Raw genomic sequence first — 19,482 nt, 5'->3', positions numbered from 1 at the left:
GTGTGCAGCGTGGCAGATAAGCTTATTGTCTAAATTCATTAAAGGGTATGTTGTAAACTTCCAACCTCAGCAGTTAAGTAGTCAAACCTATGTCTAGCCTCCCTGCATTGCTGCCAGTGAGCTGTTAAAAAAAGACAGACTTTGGGATGCTGCTTCACTGGCTAGCACAGCTGTTGGCAGAAGGGAATGAATGAGAGGGTATTTGAATTGAGACCGTCTCCTGAGACACTGCAGCTGGATGAGAGCTTCAGTATCCTCCATTAGCCTAAACTGAATGGCGTGTTCTTACCTTGCCAACCAGGAATGGTATAGTTTCACATCGGTGCTCAAGGGGCTTAGGTACAGTTTGACACTGTTGCCATGGCTGTGCTGTTTCACTACAGAGGAGAGGTTTTAATACAGTGTCGCTTCTTGGGCTGCTGAAGTTGTAAACTACAAATCTCCCCCAAGCTGCTTTCTAAAAGCTGTCAAATTGTCCTCAGAAAGCAGCCCTGCCACTTTGGGTATGGCTGCTAGGTGTCTAATTAAGGAGGTTTGTTGACTTGGATGAGGCAAACCCAAGTCTGACACATTACCATTTTATCAAAAAGCTCCAGCTGCCAAAGCCGTCTTCTCCCACTGGGAGTCATTCCAGCTTTTCTGAAATGGAGACTAGAGCACTCTGAAGGCTTAGCAACTGCAATTGCCCCTGCGTCACTGAAATGCAAGTGTATTGCACCTCGCATCTCATCTTCTCCCTAGGAACCTGTGCGGGAAGAAGTCAAACGTTTTTGCCAATGTAATTTTTAATTGATCTCCTGCCACAGTTACAGGAAACATTCAACACACTGATGTTATGACTCTTCCCTAAATGTTCTCCTCTGCCTCTAGGGCCCTTCACTATAGCAGGGACTCTGATTTTAGAGTGGTAGTGTAGACAAAGCAAAAATGGATAGATCCCTTTTAAAACCAGTCTACTTGAACCAGCTTTCAGCAAGTTTAACCAACCAGGCTCTAAAAAAGGGTTTATAGATTTTTTTTACCTTGTTTACACCAGCACTTTAAATCAGTTTTAAAACTTTGGGGGGGGGGGAGGGTACTTTTCTCTATGGCTTTACGTGAGGGTATATTAAAATGAAACAGATGCTTTTTTGGACTTTTTAAAAAAAAAAAGCTTTGGGCAGTGACTACAGAGTCTGAATTCAAACAGACCCTGTATTTAACAATCACTTGTTAAAATACATTGTGTTACAGTTCCCTGGCTGCACCTCTTAACTACTCTCTCATTTAAATTCCTTGCATTCTGGGCCACAGCTAGCAAGGACAACATGCCACTAATGACTGTCTAACCCGTTTGATAGCCAGCCAAGTTGTCGTCCTCACTGTTCAGACCAGTCCAAGACAGAGTCCTCCTCCTGGGCCTTTCTTTAACAGTTTCCCCTTTTGCAAGGCCTGGTTTCTACTCTTGGGTAGCAAGTAACTTCTCCTGCAGCCAGATACCAGTTTGGAATGGCTTCCTCTCTAAGCAAGAACCTGCCACTGACTTTAATAGCAGTCAGCTTCATTCTCCTCCAAGGTCCCCACAGTGGCCAGGATGTCCTGCAAGAGGGATTGAGGGCTCTTCTCAATGTGGTCACTACTTCTGTTCAGAGACCTGTGCAGCCCTTCTAAGTCCACTGTTCTCAAAACCAGCAGCACACCGTCTGGGTCTTGGGATCCAGCCTCATCAGCATCACCTCTGGGACAGGGCTTGGCACAGGAACTCCATCTCCTCAGAGTCTCTTCTAACCAAGCAATACCACGTGCTTCTGTAGACAAGCCTGCACTTGTTCCCTCCTTCAGGCTGCTCTCATCACGGAGCTCAGCTTTCAAGGCAATGAGGATATCGCAGGCTTTCTGAGCCACTGGCCTGTCACAGTCACACAAAGCACCAAACAGGAACTCAAACAGTTTCACCCGGCAGAATATCTGCAGAGACTCACTCAGATGAGTGGAGCGGGTGGCAGAGGATAAGACAGCAGCATATGGGCATGCAGCAAGGCCAAGCCGTCCAAGTGTCTGGGCAGAGAAAACTTCAGCCAGTTCCAAACCACCAGCTTTAACTTCCCAGTCTAAATCGCTGTTCACAGCTTGGAGCATGCTGGAGACAAACTGCTCAGTGTCTTTCAGTACATCTGGGTGGCCTTCTCTCAGCCAGTCAATGAAGACCCTGATCACAGCTCTTCTAGGGAAGCCCTCTGAGTCTGTTGATAAGATTTCTTTAAGCTGTGCTACAATGCTTTTCTAAGAATGAGAAAACAAGGAGGGAACATGTTTAAAAAAATGGAAACTCTTGGTTAAAGAGTTCTAAACACTCCAGTTTCTCTCTAGTGCTTCAGCATCTTAGTTAATGGCTGCAAAATCTCCTATTTGCTCATGGGAAGTTCTACTAGATTCTGCTGTGGGTTAAACAAGGGTTATCTTCCCCCTCCCTTACCTCTTTAACATTTCCATTTTCTAGGCCAGGCTTCTTTGAGATGAGATGGGTGAGGAAGGACAGCTGTCCCATGGCTGTCACAGCACTTGCTCGCACATAACTCTCTGGGTCCTCAAGAAGATCCTCTGTGAGCTTGGGCACCTCCGAAGAGAAGAGAACTTGCCTGAACCCCTCCTTCTCTGTAAATATACAGAAATCCAAAGAAAGGCTTTATTCCTCTATCCAGCCAAACTGTTTCCAGTGCAAACAGCCCCTCGTCTTACCAGGATGTCGTCTGCCTGCAGAATGAGTTGAGCTGCTGTGCAGACCAGACAACTGCTGATAAGAGCACAGGTGCACTACCACGGGCTTGTTGAATTCCAGTCAACCCCCCGCCCCCATTGTTAGAGCTCAGAAAATCTACTTGCCTTTGGTGTGCATGCAAATGAACCTCTCCCTGGCAAGTGGGTATTTACTCTCAGCTTGCTGAATTTAGGCTTTTATTTAAAAATGAATGTCTAGCTCTGATGGTTTTAAAGAACCTACCCAACACATGCTGAATAACTGATAGTGCCAGTGAGGGGTCTGCAGGCCCCATGAAACAGGTGTGAGCTTCTCAAGGCCCAGAGCCAGAGGCTGTGTGCTAGGACAAGCAGCTGGGTTGCGCACTAGAGAGTTCCACTTTGGTTTGAGGACAGAAGTAGGGAAAAGAAATTAATTCTTTCCTCTCTGCCATCAAACAGGAACTGAGCTACTGTGGGGTTAACTATGCTGGCCTCAGAGCTGGGCCTCTGCCGTGTAAGGGGGGAATGGAGGGTGACTCTGCAGTGGGCAGAAAGCCTATGCACCATGCAGGTGTGTGCTCTTGTGCAAGCCCCCCAAATCCTGCCCCACTGCCAGCTCAGTGAAACTTTATCCATTCCACTTCGAGACACTGTTGGAGAAGGGGGACATTATTATTTGCCTTTAACAGATATGAACTGCCTCCCTCCATACCTCATTGTTTCACTGCCTCCTAGTCAGATTCCTTAAAACTGCTCTGTCTGGAACTTCAGGAGGACTCAGCATTGGGACCACAGTGGGAAAATAGGATAAACCTATCGGATGACTTGTCAGGGTTTCTCATGACTTAGGCCACTCAAAAGTGTTGGGTGCGATGGGTTTGTTTTTGCAAGTAGGTGAGTTTGCAGGGTACGGGGTTTTTTTGTTTTTTTGGGGGGGGGGTGTTTCTGGGTATTAAATGCTTGGATGTGGTGATAAGCCTCAAATCTAAAATGTTAATTTCTCTGCACTTACCTCTCAGATGCTTAACCAGGAGGGTGAGAAATTCCAGAGCAGAGTCCCGTACTTCCCAGTAAGGGCTGCACAAACGCTTCTGCAGCACCAGAAACAGATCTGCACATGGCAAGCAATAGGTTTAGCTCAACAGGAAGGGACCAAGTCAGTAGTAGCAATTTTTTTTTTGTTAAACATTAGCATCCTTTAAATCATCATATGCAATATCTTTTACTGCTGTTGCATACTTCCTTCAGAGATCCCTAGCACATCTTATTGGACACTGCTCCAACAGTTGTGTTATATGTAAGTATATGTGCACCTAATATAGGGATTGTGAAAGACAGGCAGAGTAGCAGTTCTATACGAGACTACTTCTCTGTTGGAATTATTTTCCCATTACTGCTGGAATACTTTATGCCATTAGTTTGACTTTACCCCCAACAGTTTCCTTACCTCGGAGAAACTGCTCAGTCTGTTGCCAGTGATCCTTGGAGCTGGGTGCCTCTGACAAACTCACCAGCCATTTGAGTGTTGCTTGAAATGACTTCTTCAGAACCTAGAACACGACAAAGCAGGGCTACAGCAATCAGAGGGAGGCTGCCCTTCTAATATTCACTTCACGAGGCGGCATTTTTTTTGCATTTACACTGGATAACATTTGCTTAGTCTTCAATTGTAGCCAAACTGCTAGGGATAACAACCCAACATCCTCTGTTATCAAGAACTACGCTGCTGGTAAACATTGCCTAGATCAAGAATCCAATGGTGCCTGCTTGTTTTCCTAGCAGGCTCCTGGAACGTGTCTACTCTTAATACCAGCTTCTAATTTTCCAGAGTCTCAACCAGCAGGAAATCTCCAGTCATCTCAGCAATGCAATAATGTAATACCAAAAACATTGGCAAACCCAGGACCAAGTACTAGAAACCCCAAGATTGAGGGAAGTGTGATGTGACACTACTCTTGGGTACAATAACTCCTGACTGTGTTCAATATCCTTGAAAGGAAACAGTTGTATAATGGCTTAATCACATTTCTTGAGCCACTTCCTCTGTCACTCAGAGCTGAGACAGGGGCCTCTTAAGATGTTCCAGTGCAGTTGTTTGTGGTGTCAAACAGTTTCTCAGAACCACATCCTAATGACACTAGAATTACGGTTTTAGTAAACTATCACTTCAGTGATTTGTTTTCTGTACTTACAGTAGGACTGGTATCTGGACTCTTCAGGTATGCAAGGAGGATGTCAAATACACTTCCCATGAATACACTGTGACCTGAAACACAGGAAAAGTGATAGCCAACGATCAATACTAATCAGAAAAAAAAGACAAATCAACTCTTGAAATATCAATATTTATTACAGAACTATTTGTAGGGGAGGAAAGCAAGTGTAATTCCACTAAACAGCAAAATACATTATGTCTAAAAGCAGGGGAGAAAAGAAATGGCCTACCTATAAAAACTGCTTTCATCACTAATTGCTCTAACTTACCAACAGTGATGAAGATTCAGTGGTGAAGTTGATGTATGGGCTGAGAAGCCCAGAACTGAACAAACTTGGGAAACAGTTTGTTCTTATACCTCAAAATGGTGGACCCAGACCCAGAGGCTGAGAGAGGAAATGGGTACAGGACACTTTGCACCGCTACAAATCCAGAATGGCTACAAATTCCAGAAATAAGTAAATACACTGAAGCATAAAACATGGAAAACACTCACTTTCCCAGTGAGAGAGCGCGCCCAGGCTGTCAAGTGCTGACCGCTGAACTCTGAAGCAACCAATCAGGATTCTACTGATCTTGTTTCCCAGACAGGATGCTGGAGTCGCAAGGCCAATACAGAATTGCAATATTGTCACTACAGACTGTAGCAAAGGTATATGGGGCAAATCCACTGGCAAGCAGGTCTAAGAGAGAAAGCAGATAAGTTTCTAGCAAATACCTCATGCATGTGTTTGTATATGCAGTGTATGTATTTTTCTATTACAAGAGAAGTTGGAGAGGATGGGCAGAAACCTCTTTCATTCTAATGTGGCATCATCCCTGTGGTATCACAAGTCTGATAGTTATGAACCGGTTTCCTCCCACACTCCAAAAAGCTATTGCACAAATGAGGGAGGGTTACTATTAGTACTAGAGAAAGCAATTTAAAAAGGGTTTACAATAGATGAGACCTCAGAATCTGAAAGGAAACTTATGAATAGAAACTTCTGCAGTGCTAGATGGCAAACTTGGTATGGGTGGGTGAAGGAGGAAAGATGATCATCTCTCTGCCATCACTGACATGTGGTAGACAGTAGCCTCAAATCCACTGTGATGGTTGTGATGCATAAGCTAAATGCAGCCTTCTTTTAAAGCTTAAATATGCCTGTTCTGCGAGTGAGGTAGAAGCAAGATGGGAGAAGAGGGTAGTAGATTTCTTCTTTAACTAGACGTGTCACCAATGGAAAGTCCCCACTGCCAACCTTTCTCCGTGTTCTGTTTGGTTGCAGATTTTCACAATAGGGCCTATCTTAATGAAATCTTTCAAGTAACCCATTCTTTCCCCAGACCACTACCAGGTACTGCAGCTCCTCCAGATGAGCCAACGTCTGACACAGGAAGCTAGCACAAGAGGATCTGCAGGACAGAAGAGTTTCAACAGTGGCAGAATCATTCACAGACTTATTCAGCAAACCTGGAGATGGAAAGGAGGAGAGAACTGAGGTTAGAGTACAGCAATGGGTTTGAAATAGAGAGGGCAACAGAGTTTTAAGTAAAGGAAGGAATGGATTTAGTGCCATCCTTCACTGAAGAATAAGACCCTTCCCTCAGCAGGATACTGCATACCAGGGATTAGCAATGTTTGGCATGCGGCTTGCCAGGGTAAGCCCCTTGGCGGGCTGGGCCGGTTTGTTTACTTGCCACGTCTGCCGGTTCGGCTGATCACGGCTCCTACTGGCTGCGGTTCACCGCTCCAGGCCAATGGGGGCTGCGGGAAGCAGAGGCCAGCACATCCCTCATCTCGCACTGCTTCCCGCAGCCCCCATTGGCCTGGAGCGGTGAACCGCAGCCAGTGGGAGCCATAATCAGCCGAACTTGCGGACGCGGCTAGTAAACAAAGCAGCCCGGCTGCATGCCAAATGTTCCTGATCCCTGCTGTATACTCTGGCAGCTATATCACAAACACTGCTTCTTGACTTTAGTCTCACTCTTACACAACAGTTGTTACTTCAGTTGTTCACTTCCCTCCACTCATTAAAGATACTCATACCCCCATTCCTTCTGGATACAGTCTTGTCCTTTATAGGCAGATTGGTTGTTTATCCTTCACTTGTCTATAACTGTTATACCTGGGTATTCCAAGGGTTGGGAGGCTGCTTTCAGAACACAGTCCATTGGTTGAAGAACAACACTCAGAGCTTGGATCCTTACTGCCTGTGGGCTTCAAAGGAAGAAGTAGCAGTGAACACACAACAATTTGTTCTCCCTAAGCGTCTGCCCCCAAATTCTGATTAGTAAATTCATAATTCACAAGAGTAAATTCTTTCAGCCTTAAATCAGGCTGGTACTGGTGGGAGAGTAACACGTTGCCATGTGTGCCAAGCTCTGTCCCAAGCTTCCTGCGCTAAGCCAGGAGAGGGAGGAGAAAGGTCTTTGTGGTTTTCAAGCAATGTCACTGCAGTAGCTGACTCGTTTTGGTGTGAAGTTTTCCAAGAGAAGGGGGGAGGGATAGCTCAGTGGTTTGAGCATTGGCCTGCTAAACCCAGGGTTGTGAGTTCAATCCTTGAGGGGGCCATTTAGGGAACTGGGGTAAAAATCTGTCTGGGGATGGGTCCTGCTTTGAGCAGGGGGTTGGACTAGATGACCTCCTGAGGTCCCTTCCAACTCTGATATTCTATGATTGTAAAGGGACGGAATCCTGGGTGACCTTCTTCCCATCTAAACAATGTCATATACTCAGAGTGTAGGCATTACTTAACCTGCAACACTGGATCATGTGCACCCAATAATTCTCTCCTATTTACAATAAATTAAATTAATTGCTCCTCACATTTCTGGTTTAGATAGAAATCCCTAGAGCAACGATGGTGATTTCTGCTGGCAAGCAGAGAGGGTACTTCTATTAGACAGCATATGTGAAGGGGAAGGAAATAGAGGGAAGTCGTGTTTGACTTGCACTCAAGATAATGCCTACTCCGAATGTTAACTTTGGCACTAGAGAGCAAAAACAAAGTTTGCCATTCTGACCCTAGAGGCTGGCTGACTGTAGGTGGGATTTGAGAGCACGTACAGGGCATTTGATTCTCCTATACCTCCAGTTTGGAACTGGACTGTCAAACCACCAGCATGTCCAGCTCCTGGACACACTTTCTGTACCAATGGCAGTGAGTTGCACTACAAAGTTTCTCTCCTCATATAGAACACTGACAATAAGTATCAACTTATTAAAAGATTTGCAGAATAATATTCCAAGAACATAAGAAAGCTTTTTAAAGTTTGATACCAACAATTCATACCATTCCTGAAGCTTCAGTACTCCCACTGCCAAACGACCAACTTGAGCTGGGTTTAAGTGCTCCAGAGCACACGTTACTGATCTCCACAGGCTACATTCAGGGCAGCTAAACACAGGAGACCTGAAAGAAAGAAGTGTTAACATATTTTTGGGGAACACCTTGGAAAAGACAACCACATTTCTTGTAACATTTTGGACAGTATTGCATGAATCCAAGTTCCAAAGAGGTCTTTACCTTGCCATGCTAAGGAAAAGGTCCACCAGTAAGTGCCCGGTGTGGACTGGCTCCTCCTCCAAGAGATATACAATTGGCTCTGATAGCCGTGACCAAAGTACTTCAGTCCACAGATCATGACAGCAACCAAACACACTGGTTAGCAGCTTCAAGGATTGCTTGATACGAGAGGCAGAGTTGGATTTAAGGGACTCTTCAATGTGCACTATAAGCTTTTGAGCACATATTGGCCAATCACAGTCCTTTATATTTACAGGTTTAGTCTGGAATGACTGTAGAGAGAAGGTGAGCATGTGCACTAAAAGCTGATTGGCAGCTGAAGCCACAAACAGGCTAGGGTCTCCCTGCAGAGTGAAGATCACATCTATGGCTCCTATGTCAAAGGAAAAACAACAACAACAAAGCCATGACACTCAAAGAAACAAGAGGTTTGTTGCAGCTTGGAGAATTCATTGCAATCCAATCATGTATCATCTGACTTCTGAGTAACTCTCACAAATTAAAATGTAACGTTTAAAATGAAAAGAAAAACTTAATGTTACACATGAACAGACTGAGAAAAGGCAGTCTATCCATCATTGACCATATGGGGGGAAAAAGGAAATAAAAATGACAATGGCTGGTGTTGTAAAATGTCTATTTTCCACCTGTAAGATTATAGGGGCTGTGATAGGCAGCTTATACTCTCCCGCCGACATAGCGCAGTGCACACTACCACTTATGCCATTCAGGATGTGTTACTGTGGTTTACAGAGAATGAATAGAATCTTCAGGGTGTAGGAACTGACAGCTGGAGGAGGCTGTTAGTTTAGACTGATAAACTGATCTGAGTTAAGATGTTCTGTATATGTTAACAGTCTTTATTAGATACCTAGTTAAGTTACCAGCCATTAAAGACTAGTGGATTATTTGAATATAAAATACAAATAGGACTGCCCACATTGAGTAAAATCTACAAGCCCAATTAAAAGTGCATGGGAACGAAACCTGGGTTAATTTCCCTAGAGTACAATAATCCTGAACTATTTCCAATAGACTGCAAATAAGAATTTTGGCGGCTTTCTAATGCACTATTTTTACTTTGCCTATTGGGTGTGTGTTTCTCCCTCCAACATGGAGGCTATTTTTTTTTATATTGAGGAACCTTAATACATATGTTCGTGTAACAAAAATAAAGCAATACGATTAACTTTTACAACAGCTTAAGTCCCTTCTGTCATTGTTTCCTCATTTTATTTTTCTCAAAGTAAAATAATGACATCTAAACATAATATCCTACGACGATTCTGCTCATTTAACACTTAAGTGACAGATTACAATAGCCAAGGCACAGTAAGGATTTAAGAAGTTAAAGAATACTGGCAAGAAACAGTGCTCACCACAGTTGTACAAAAAATGGAGGGCGCTCTGGTGCTGCACCATGCTGTGCACCCCCTGGACCCAGCCGCTTCGCACAGATGCCTCTTCCCACAGAGCACTGCTGAGAGGCCCCACCTCTCCAAAGAGACTGATCAACAGCTCCCTCTGCTGAGTCAAGAGGAGAGAACACAAGTAAACTATGCAGCAAGCAGTTTTTGGGGCTTGTAGGTTAGCTGTGTGTATCAATTTGATGATAACCACCGCAGTGAAACCCTACCTAATTAAAACATTTAATAAAAGGTGCTCTGCATATCTAGGGAAAACATTTGTCACATGCTTAACCAGGAGTGAGAGAAATGTTAACCATTTGAATGAGATTTTTAGAACTTTAGGAAAAATTCTAAGGCAATAACAGCCCCGTGAGGTTGTTTCCTAGCCAGGTGTTCTTTTCCCTGTAGGCCTCGATCTGACTTTACAGCACACTCTAAATTCAGCTACCACCATACAAAACAAGGGGATTTAAAAAAACATATTTCCCTCATATTTGAGGCACACTGAAACTGCTGGGTCCCCACCCTGTCCTACTCACAGGAAAAACTATGTTTAAAGATGAAAAACACTAGATAAAATTATTATTATTGTGTGCTATTACTTGAAGCACACCATATGGCAGACACAAGAAAGTGGTGCCTACATTAAGTCAGAATTCCCATGGTTTAGTGGGTTTGCAAGTCTGGCTTAATGTATTAATGTTTGCTGATCAATTTGGCATATACTAGCTGCTTTGTCTGAAGCATGTATAAGTTTTCACAAATTAAACCACTGCCCAAAATGCGTTTAGATCATTGTAAGTTTAGTGTAGATTGAAGGAGAGATACTGGTGTATACCATGGCTTTATGTGGTTTATTTTCCTCCTTCCACAATGCAACCAGTTTGAGAAAAGCATCCTGGAGCCCGGTTAGTCTGACCTCTTGTATATCACAGAGCACTAAATTTCACCCAGTTACCCTTGTATGAAGCCGAATAACTTGTGTCTGGCTAAACAATACCTTCCAAAAAGGTACCCAGTTTTGATCCAAAGACATCAAGAGATTGAGAATTCATTACTTCCCCTACTTTGTAGTTTGTTCCAGTGGTTAATCACACTCACTGTTAAATTTATGCCTAATTTCTAATTTAATCTGTCTTCTGTTTCCAGCCATTGGTTCTTGTTATGTATTTCTCTGCTAGATTAAAGAGCCCTTTAGTACACAGTTCTTTCTTCCCACGGCGGCACTTAAATAATGTAATCAAGCCACCCTCAGTCTTCTTTTTGATAAGCTAAACAGATTGCACTCTTTGTCTCTAACTGTAAAGCATTTTCTTCTGTCCTTTGAATAATTCTTGTGGTTCTCTTCTATACCTGCTTTAATTTTTAAACCACTTTTTTTTTTTTAAATGTGAACACCAGGACTGGATGTAGTATTCTAGTATTGGTCTCACTAAGACTGTACAGAAGGGTAAAATCACCTTCCTACTCCCCTATTTGTACAGCCATGGATCACATTAGTCCTTTTGGCACAGCATCACACTGGGAGCTCATGTTCAGTTGCTTATCCTTTGAGCCCTAAATCCTTTTCAGAGTCACTGCTTTCCAAGATACAGCCCCCCCATTCTGTTAGATATGGCTTGCATTCCTTGTCCATAGATGTGTAACTTTGCATTTGACTGTATTAAAACCCATTTTGTTTGAATGGGCCAGGTTACCAAATGATCCATATCACTCTGTATGACTGCCCTGTCCTCACTGTTATTTACCACTCCACCTATCTTTGTTACCTGTAAGTTTGACCAGCAGCTTTTTATATTTACTTCCAGATCACTGAATGCACTGAACAGTATATCTAGTACAGATCCCTATGGAACCCTACTAGAAACACTCCCATGTGATGATGCCCCATTGAAAACTACTTTTTGAGATCTGTCAGTTAGCCAGTAAATCCATTTAGTGTGCTCCTTTTATATGGTATAGTGCTAATTTTGCAAACAATGTTATGTGGTAGAAGTCAAATGCCTTAAAGTCTAAGTATATTACATCTACAGAGTTACCTTATCAACCACACTTTTAATTGCAGAAGAATTAAATCAGATTAATTTAACATGACCCGTTTTCCATAAAACCAGGTTGACCTACACTAGTTATATTCCTAACTTTTGATTTTTATCAACTGAATTCAATTATTAGCTTTACCATTATTTTGCCTGGAATTCATGTCAGCTTAACTAGCCTATCACTACCTAAGTCATCCCACTTGCCTTTTTTTAATATTAGGATAACATTAGCACTCTTCCAGTCTTTTGGATTTTCCCACTATTCCAAGATTTATGAAAATCAAAACCAGCATGTCACAGATCTGCTCAGCCAATGCTTTTAAGACTCTGCAGGAAAGTTATGTAGAAGTGCAGATTTAAAAATGTGTATGCCTCGTAGATGATGTCTAACATCCTCCTCAGTTGCTAATGAACTGGAAAGTACTTCATCTTCATATGATACGAATACATAATGCTGCTTCTTTCCAAATACAGAATAGAAATATTTATTGAACACTTTTGTCTTTTGTGAATTATTAAAAATTTTACCATCTCATCTAGAAATGCGCCTATACCATTGCTCGGATGTCTTTTGTTCCTAATATACTTATTGTTCTTAGCCTTGCCAGCCATTGAGTTTCCTCTAAAGTCTTTAGCTTCTCTTATCAATTTCCTACACTTTGTAACTTTTAGTTTATATTGATTACTATTTCCCCTTTTTTAATATGTTGCCTTTTTATTTCTAATTGCTGTCTTTACTTCACCACTGAAGCAGTATGGGCTTTTAGCCAAAGTTCGCCTCTTTTTTGAACGAGGAATCATGATTTTCTGGCCATCTTAAACTCTTCTTAAAAAGAGTTCCCAATCTCCATTCACATTTTTCTATCTAAGTTTTCCTCCCAGTCAATTTTGCTCAATTTTTCTCAGCCTTGGAAATTAGCTCTTTTGAAGCAGCCCATAAATATATTACTGGCTGGGGCTGTTTTGTTTGCCTACATTGACTATAAGTAAGTCATGATCACTGGTCTGTAGGCAACCACCAACTTTCAGTGAGTGATTAATTCATTTTTATCCATCATCCTGAAGTCCAAAATAGTGAGCTCACAGGGGATGAAATACTTTGTGCTAAAATGTCATGTGTGATTTTTATAAATGTGTTTTGGTAGCACATTGTAAAGCAGAGTTCTGACACTAAGCCATGTAAATTAACTGATTAATTTTGAATGATGGTATATAACCAGAATTCAGGAAATGCAAAGTTAAAACCTACTGAAGATAGTACCTGCATAGCAGCATGTACACACAACTCCCTGAAAACAGTTTACTTATTGTCACATGCCTCAAAAGATATTAACAAACGTGAGACAGTCATACAAGTGGTCATTCTATATTCAGTTTTGGGGCTGAGACATGTAATTTCTCTTCCCCTCTCCCAAGCATTTGACAGCTGTGTTCTGCATACATACCCTGTTGCATGCAAGGATGAGCAAGTAGCGGCTTTTATTGCCTTCTGTCTGCTCTGACAATCCCAGAGAGTGACTCTAGCAACAGGACTCAATGCTTGAATGACTTCAGGACTGGATTGTTCTTACTAGAAAATAACCCTACATAACTATGGTTGTATTTTATTCAGGTGAGGTCGACAAAAGCTGAGTAGTGGAAGTGCTTCTGTGATTAGTCGCTTAAGCCTTAACTTACCTGTAAATACTGGAAGCAGCTTTCAGAGGCCGCGAATATCCCTGTTAATCTCAGAATAAAGGAAAGAGTGCTAGAACTTGGATCCTTCAGTTTCAGCACGCACGTGATGAGCTCTGTCAAGCATGGATTCTCCCGTAACAGCAGCAGGCTAGATTCTGGGGAAGAAACATCCATGGAAGGTGGAGCAACAATTGACTATCATTTCTAGGACATCTTTATTTTGTATTACAGTTCTAGCAGGTTCACCTAAAAGCCAACAAGCATAAAGTGTACCCACTTAGTTGTCAGTTGGACAAGGATTCAGAAGCGTTTAAAGCACCAGCCCTTTTACAGACATTAATATTTTATTAGCTTAAGAATCTCAGCCACTTACAAGAAGTGAAACAAAACTTCCCTTTAAAGCTTTTGTGTTCTTGTTACAGTATGAAAGTGTCCAGACAGCACCCTCCAAATTGAGGGAAGCTTCTATCACCCTCAGACAAGCTACCATTTTATTTAAAACCTAGAGGTACAACCAAGTGGTATGTACAATATTAATTCTTCTTAAACACATCTGTGATGATCCCTCTGGCTACCAAGAGGCATAAGCCAAATCCAGACAGCCAAAATTACCTGTTTCAGTCAGAGTCTTAAACCAGTCCAGAAATTTCTCTAGAAAGGTGTCATCTGCAACAAGTTGCCTTGAGTCTCCTAGAACTGCACAAACAGACGGCAGGAGCTGAGAACATTCCCTGTCCATAGTGTGTCTGGTTTTCTTCTGGTAAAAGAATGTGAGAAACAAACTCAGTGGAAGTGCATCTCCATAGCAAGGAAACATTGAAAGTCAAGTAGGGAGGTACAAGGTAGACACACTTTGCTGTGAAATCTAAGGGCTTGTCTACACTACTCACTGGATCGGCGGGCAGCGATCGATCCAGCGGGGGTTGACTGATGCGATAAATTGACTGCTGAGTGCTCTCCCATCGACTCCGGTACTCCACAGGAACAAGAAGCACAAGCAGAGTCGACAGGGGAGCATCAGCTGTCAACTTACTGCAGTGAAGGCACCACAGTAAGTAGATTTAAGTATATCAACTTCAGCTACACTATTCACGTGGCAGAAGTTGCGTATCTTAGATCAACCCTGCGTAGTAGTGTAGACAAGCCTTAAGAGAGACAGTGCTTTACATCTGAAAGCCTGCAACTGAATCTGGTAACAACCAACATTTATTCTGCTGCTTTTAGCCTCAAAGTGCTTTACAAACATTAAATCATACTTTCTATTTGACTCACACTATTTCAGGAGCTAGGATGATGTAGGGATACAGGCCCAAATCCTCAAAGACAGTGGGTCTCAAACTTTTTTTCCGGCAACCCCTTTCACACAGCAAGTCTCTAAGTGCGACCCCTACCCCCAATAAATGAAACACACTTGTTTTTATATTTAATACCATTATAAATGCTGGAGGCAAAAGGGGTTTGGGGTGGAGGTTGACAGCTCACAACCCCCCCGCCCCCATGTAATAACCTCGTGACCCCCTGAGGGGGTCCCAACCCCCAGTTTGAGAACCCCCTGCTCAAAGGGATCCCAAATAAATACCACTGAGGACCTGGCCCACAGACCCTTTCAGCTCTCAGCGTGCGGGCTGAGCCATCTACCCACAGCTGCTCCGCAGGCTCCCTGGAGCCCAGCTGTCCGGGCTCTCGCTCCAGGCACAGGGGGCGAGGACAGCCTGCCGCCCCGGGGTGTGTGTGTGACCCCGGGCCCCGCTCCAGCCGACCTCCCCCTGCGGCGCCGGGCTCTCTGTTCGCGGGGGACGGGGGGGGGTCAGGTCTCCTCCCGGAAGCACCGAGCAGGGGAACGGGGCTGACTGAGGGACTCTGGAGCCGGGCCGCGGCACCCACCTCACCACAGACAGCGCCGGTTTCAGACCGGCCGCCAGCTACACCTCCCACCTACTGTCGTAAAACGGCGCAGAAGCGGAATAGCCAAGGGGCGGAGCTGTGGGAGGCTGTGCCGGGGGGGTTTCTGGGGGTAAAGTTGTACCGATAGTGGGGGGCGGGGGCATTTCTGCGCACAAACGTGCACTGGTATTAACTAAAGTGGTGCAGATCCCTGTGTGGACACGCTTTACTGGTTTGAGAGTGATCATAGCAATTTTCATCAGTAGCAGCAAGCTATGGCGCTCTGTCAGGTTTAAATCAGAGTGTCTGTGTACACTGGCACTTCAGCTTTGGCTTCACTGAATAAAAGGTGTGTGTGAGGGGATTTCAATTGCAAGAGCTATCTCCAGTTAGCTGTCACTAAGGTAAAATCCTAGCGGAGACAAGGCAAGTTCTTCCCCTGATGTTCCTAGTTAAGATGAGCCCCAGTGATGATTGTAGGAATACCCAATAAGGATATAAACTATACTGGTGTGAGGCAGCTTATACTGATATAACTGTGTCCACACTAGGGATCGTATCCATTTAACTATATTGTTAGACTATCACACTTCTAACTGAAACTGTGCAGCCCAGGCCTACTTGTTGGCAGCTATGCACAGGGTTCTTTACAAACAGTTAAGCTCCATTTATACAGCAGGAGGCTTGAGAGGTAGAGGGAACCTAAAGATCATATACTGTTCTTTATGGAGGAGAAATCAGTTACATTTCGGGTGTATCTCAAAGAATCATCTCATTAATCTCACCTCCCCAAATCATCAGGCTGGCCCTAGTGATCAGGAGGCAGTTATATTTGGGGAATGGAAAACTATAAGCCTGTCCAAAAATGGTAAGGCTGACTCTGTGAGAGGTGAGCTGGAAGGACAGTTCCCACTTGATCTGAATTCAGAAATCTGTTTCTTTTTCTGAAAGCAAGACCCTGAGAACCTCTGGGGATTTCTGCTTGCTGAAGGACCACTTGATGGCACTATTGCTCCACATAAATATCTACAAAGCCCCTTTGGTGTTTGTCATCCCAATATGATTTTTAATGACATCAGGTAAGTGTTAATGCTCTTTTTATTGGGTTTAGGGTTTGCTGGTTTTCATTGTATTATTCTTACTTTAACAAATGAGATAGATCCCCATCCTGAGCGCGTTGTGTGGGATCATGCCTCTCAGCTATCCCTTATGATGAGAGAGAATGCTATCCCCACGCAAGCTTGAGGTGTAAATTATCAACACTAGACATGTGGAATCTGGAAACCAGTTATAGAAGTGTAATTTAAATGTTGTAGTAATGTAAATGCAGCGAGGCTAGCTTTCTTGTGTCCCTTGTCATTGCCACTGTCCCACAACAGGTCCTGTGCTTGGGCCTTAGGAAATTAAAGATACGTATGCCTACAATAACCCTTTTCCCCAACATTTTCCCACTGTTGCTACTACTAGCTCAGTTCCACTGTTGGTATCAACTATAAGAGCACTACTAGCTCAGTTCCACTATTGGTATCAACTATAAGAGCACTGGCATAAATGAGTAACAGTGCTGGCTTTTTTACCACAAGGTCATTTGGAACTTCTCTGGGTAGGGTTAGACAACAAGGTGGTAAAATACACATTGGACTCTGCAAGAGTGCAGTCTACACTAGCACTTCCAGTGGTAGAACTGGTGGTAGGTAGTAACTGGGAAATTTTGGAGTGTAGACACAGTCATCTGTGTGTCAATTGCAGCAAGATGCGATGCTTGAAAGAAAAAAATATATAATGGTGAATAATAGAAACCAGGATACCAATAATACTTTTCACTTCAGTGGTGCCTTCCATCAGAGGATCTGAAAGCACCATACAAACATTCATGAATTAGGTTTCACACACACACACACACACACAGGAATGAGGTATTAACTCCCTTTTACAGATGGAGAAAGGAGGCACAGAGCAGCTGACTGACTTGTCCATGGCCACACAGGGAGTTGGTGGGGGGCTGAGATTCATATTTAATCCTTTGACATCTGGACCTGGGGCTATAAGAAAAAGACCAGATTTTGTGCCATTGGCCAGACTGCATGAAGACCCACCGGTGCCATCTGTACATGGCCTTGAGTGCCAGCATCAGGTGCCGCGGGGGGCCTTGAGAACCAGCCCTCCATGGGGATCAGCGTCTGACCATGGCCTTATTGGAGAGGGCCCAGAGGAGGGTCCCTCATGTTGGGTGCCAGACCAGACTCTGTACGTGGGGCCCTTGTGTGGGTGTCTGGCCCTCGCCTGGGTAACCCCATCAGTAGGGCTTCCCCAGTCCCTGCCTGCTGGCTTCCCCAGCCGACCTCATTACTCCCCTGCTCTGTGTTCTCCCAACTCCGAGCAAACACTTGGTTGTCCCAGCCCCGTGACGAAGCCGCTTCCCCAAACGCCGGGCGCAGAGACTCTTGGCCCGGGCGTCCCGTGCCCTGTTCATCCGGGTATTGGCGCGGCTGCCGCGGCTGGTTGCCATGGACTCGGAAACCCGGAAGTTCTGAGGGGAGGGGGCTCGATCCAGGCCGGCACCGCCGGTCGCTGCCCTTCAGGCCGCCCTGTCCTCCCTCCCGCCTGGTGACATGCCCCTGCCGAGCCCGCTCCCCCGAAGCGGCTCCTGTGATCCGGCCGCTCCCTGAGCGCCGCTCGCGCCATGTCCCTAGCGACCAGCGAGGCGGCCACGGAGGGGGAGCTGGTGAGCACGGGAACAAGGGACCGAGGGAATCGAATGGGAGCGGCTGGAAGAGCGGCTGGGACCGGGGGGAGATGGAGAGAGGGGGCAGTGGGACCGGGGGAGATGGGGAGGGGGGGCAGTGGGACTGGGACCGGGGGAGATGGGGAGGGGGGCAGTGGTGGGATTGGGACCGGGGGAGATGGGGAGGGGGGGCAGTGGGGGGACTGGGACCAGGGGAGATGGGGAGGGGGGCAGTGGGGGGACTGGGACAGGGGGAGATGGGGAGGGGGGGCAGTGGGACTGGGGGAGAGGGGGAGGGGGGCAGTGGTGGGACTGGGACCAGGGGAGATGGGGAGGGGGGCAGTGGGGGGACTGGGACCAGGGGAGATGGGGAGGGGGGCAGTGGGGGGACTGGGACAGGGGGAGATGGGGAGGGGGGCCAGTGGGACTGGGGGAGAGGGGGAGGGGGGCAGTGGGGGGACTGGGACCAGGGGAGATGGGGAGGGGGGCAGTGGGGGGACTGGGACCAGGGGAGATGGGGAGGGGGGCAGTGGGACCGGGGGAGAGGGGGAGGGGGGCAGTGGTGGGACTGGGACCAGGGGAGATGGGGAGGGGGGCAGTGGGACCGGGACTGGAGACAGTGGGGTTGGGGCAGGGGTTGCGAGACAGTGGGACTGAGACAGGATGAGATGGGACGGAGGTAGAGGCACCAGGGCAGGGGACATTGGGACTGGGACCAGGGCAGATGGGGAGGGGGACATTGGGACCAGGGACAGGACCAAGACTGATGGGGTTGGGGGACAATGGGACCGGGGCAGATGTGTGGTGTGGCGTGGAGAGGCTGTGGGAGTTGAAGGGTAGGACTGGGATGCCCACTACCCTAGAGTCCCTGGGGCAAGTACAACCTTCTCTCCAGTAGCATGTAAGGTGGGGCATCATCATGTCAACGAGGACACTGCAGTGATGACACCATACTATGCATTCTTAATATGATGTGCCTGGGATTGTGCATGCTGTGGTGACACCAAGGGGCTTTGACATCATGGAGTGTGATAAGGAACTATCTAGCTCAGTTCCTATTTTGGCACCCATCACCATAGTTTCTGAGCACCTCTTGAGAAGACTCCAGTGATATTGTGCTCTTCCTTCCCCACTGACAAGAGACGGGGTTAAGTTTTTTTTCTAAATGGATGTGATGACAGTGTCATGCACTGAGGTACTGATGTGGCCTGGTGGTTTGACTCCTCTTGATCCGATATTTCTCAGCAGCTCGGTGTCAATGCCTCCTCACACTGTAGCGAGGTTTGCACATGTTGTGAAGATG

At 45.5% G+C, this 19,482-nt stretch overlaps 2 protein-coding genes and 1 long non-coding RNA gene across 10 annotated transcripts in view; 2 read left to right on the top strand and 1 right to left on the bottom strand.

Moving 5' to 3' along the window:
* Positions 1–9,546, top strand: part of LOC123344450 — a 30,942-nt gene extending 21,396 nt beyond the window's left edge. Inside the window, exons 5-6 of one of the 3 annotated variants that reach the window (XR_006572555.1) lie at positions 6,260–6,415; positions 8,699–9,546. This is a non-coding gene — a long non-coding RNA (uncharacterized LOC123344450). Of the gene's footprint in view, positions 1–6,201; positions 6,562–8,698 lie in introns of those variants that run through there. The other 2 variants (XR_006572554.1, XR_006572556.1) reach the window with 2 other exon arrangements.
* BRAT1 (BRCA1 associated ATM activator 1) lies at positions 1,065–17,819 on the bottom strand. Of its 4 annotated transcripts, none has more exons than XM_044980675.1 (14): positions 17,551–17,819; positions 14,183–14,327; positions 13,571–13,725; positions 9,822–9,969; positions 8,443–8,815; positions 8,209–8,328; positions 7,042–7,133; positions 6,268–6,386; positions 5,430–5,616; positions 4,911–4,984; positions 4,166–4,268; positions 3,731–3,829; positions 2,456–2,634; positions 1,065–2,262 (listed from the first exon to the last, which is right to left on the bottom strand). In XM_044980675.1, exons 1-14 carry the CDS (start codon positions 17,620–17,622, stop codon positions 1,525–1,527), a joined length of 2,604 nt encoding a protein of 867 aa, XP_044836610.1. In that variant the 5' UTR covers positions 17,623–17,819; the 3' UTR covers positions 1,065–1,524. The 4 variants fall into 4 exon arrangements, with proteins under 4 accessions (XP_044836610.1, XP_044836611.1, XP_044836613.1 ...); XM_044980676.1 differs by lacking the exon at positions 17,551–17,819 and adding an exon at positions 15,455–15,559 and having other exon boundaries at positions 8,200–8,328; XM_044980678.1 differs by lacking the exon at positions 17,551–17,819 and adding an exon at positions 15,455–15,478 and having other exon boundaries at positions 8,200–8,328; positions 14,183–14,324.
* A 153-nt stretch (positions 17,820–17,972) lies between these two features.
* Positions 17,973–19,482, top strand: part of IQCE (IQ motif containing E) — a 41,430-nt gene continuing 39,920 nt past the window's right edge. For all 3 annotated transcript variants that reach the window (XM_044980680.1, XM_044980681.1, XM_044980679.1), the window contains exon 1: positions 17,973–18,179. In XM_044980680.1, the coding sequence (XP_044836615.1) occupies positions 18,138–18,179 (42 nt within the window). In that variant the 5' untranslated portion in view covers positions 17,973–18,137. The remainder of the gene's footprint in view (positions 18,180–19,482) is intronic.

The sequence above is a fragment of the Mauremys mutica genome, chromosome 11 (assembly GCF_020497125.1).
Source record: "Mauremys mutica isolate MM-2020 ecotype Southern chromosome 11, ASM2049712v1, whole genome shotgun sequence".
Classification (NCBI taxonomy): domain Eukaryota; kingdom Metazoa; phylum Chordata; order Testudines; family Geoemydidae; genus Mauremys; species Mauremys mutica.
Note: the sequence above shows the minus strand (reverse complement) of the source record. Positions and strands in the feature narration are given on the sequence as shown.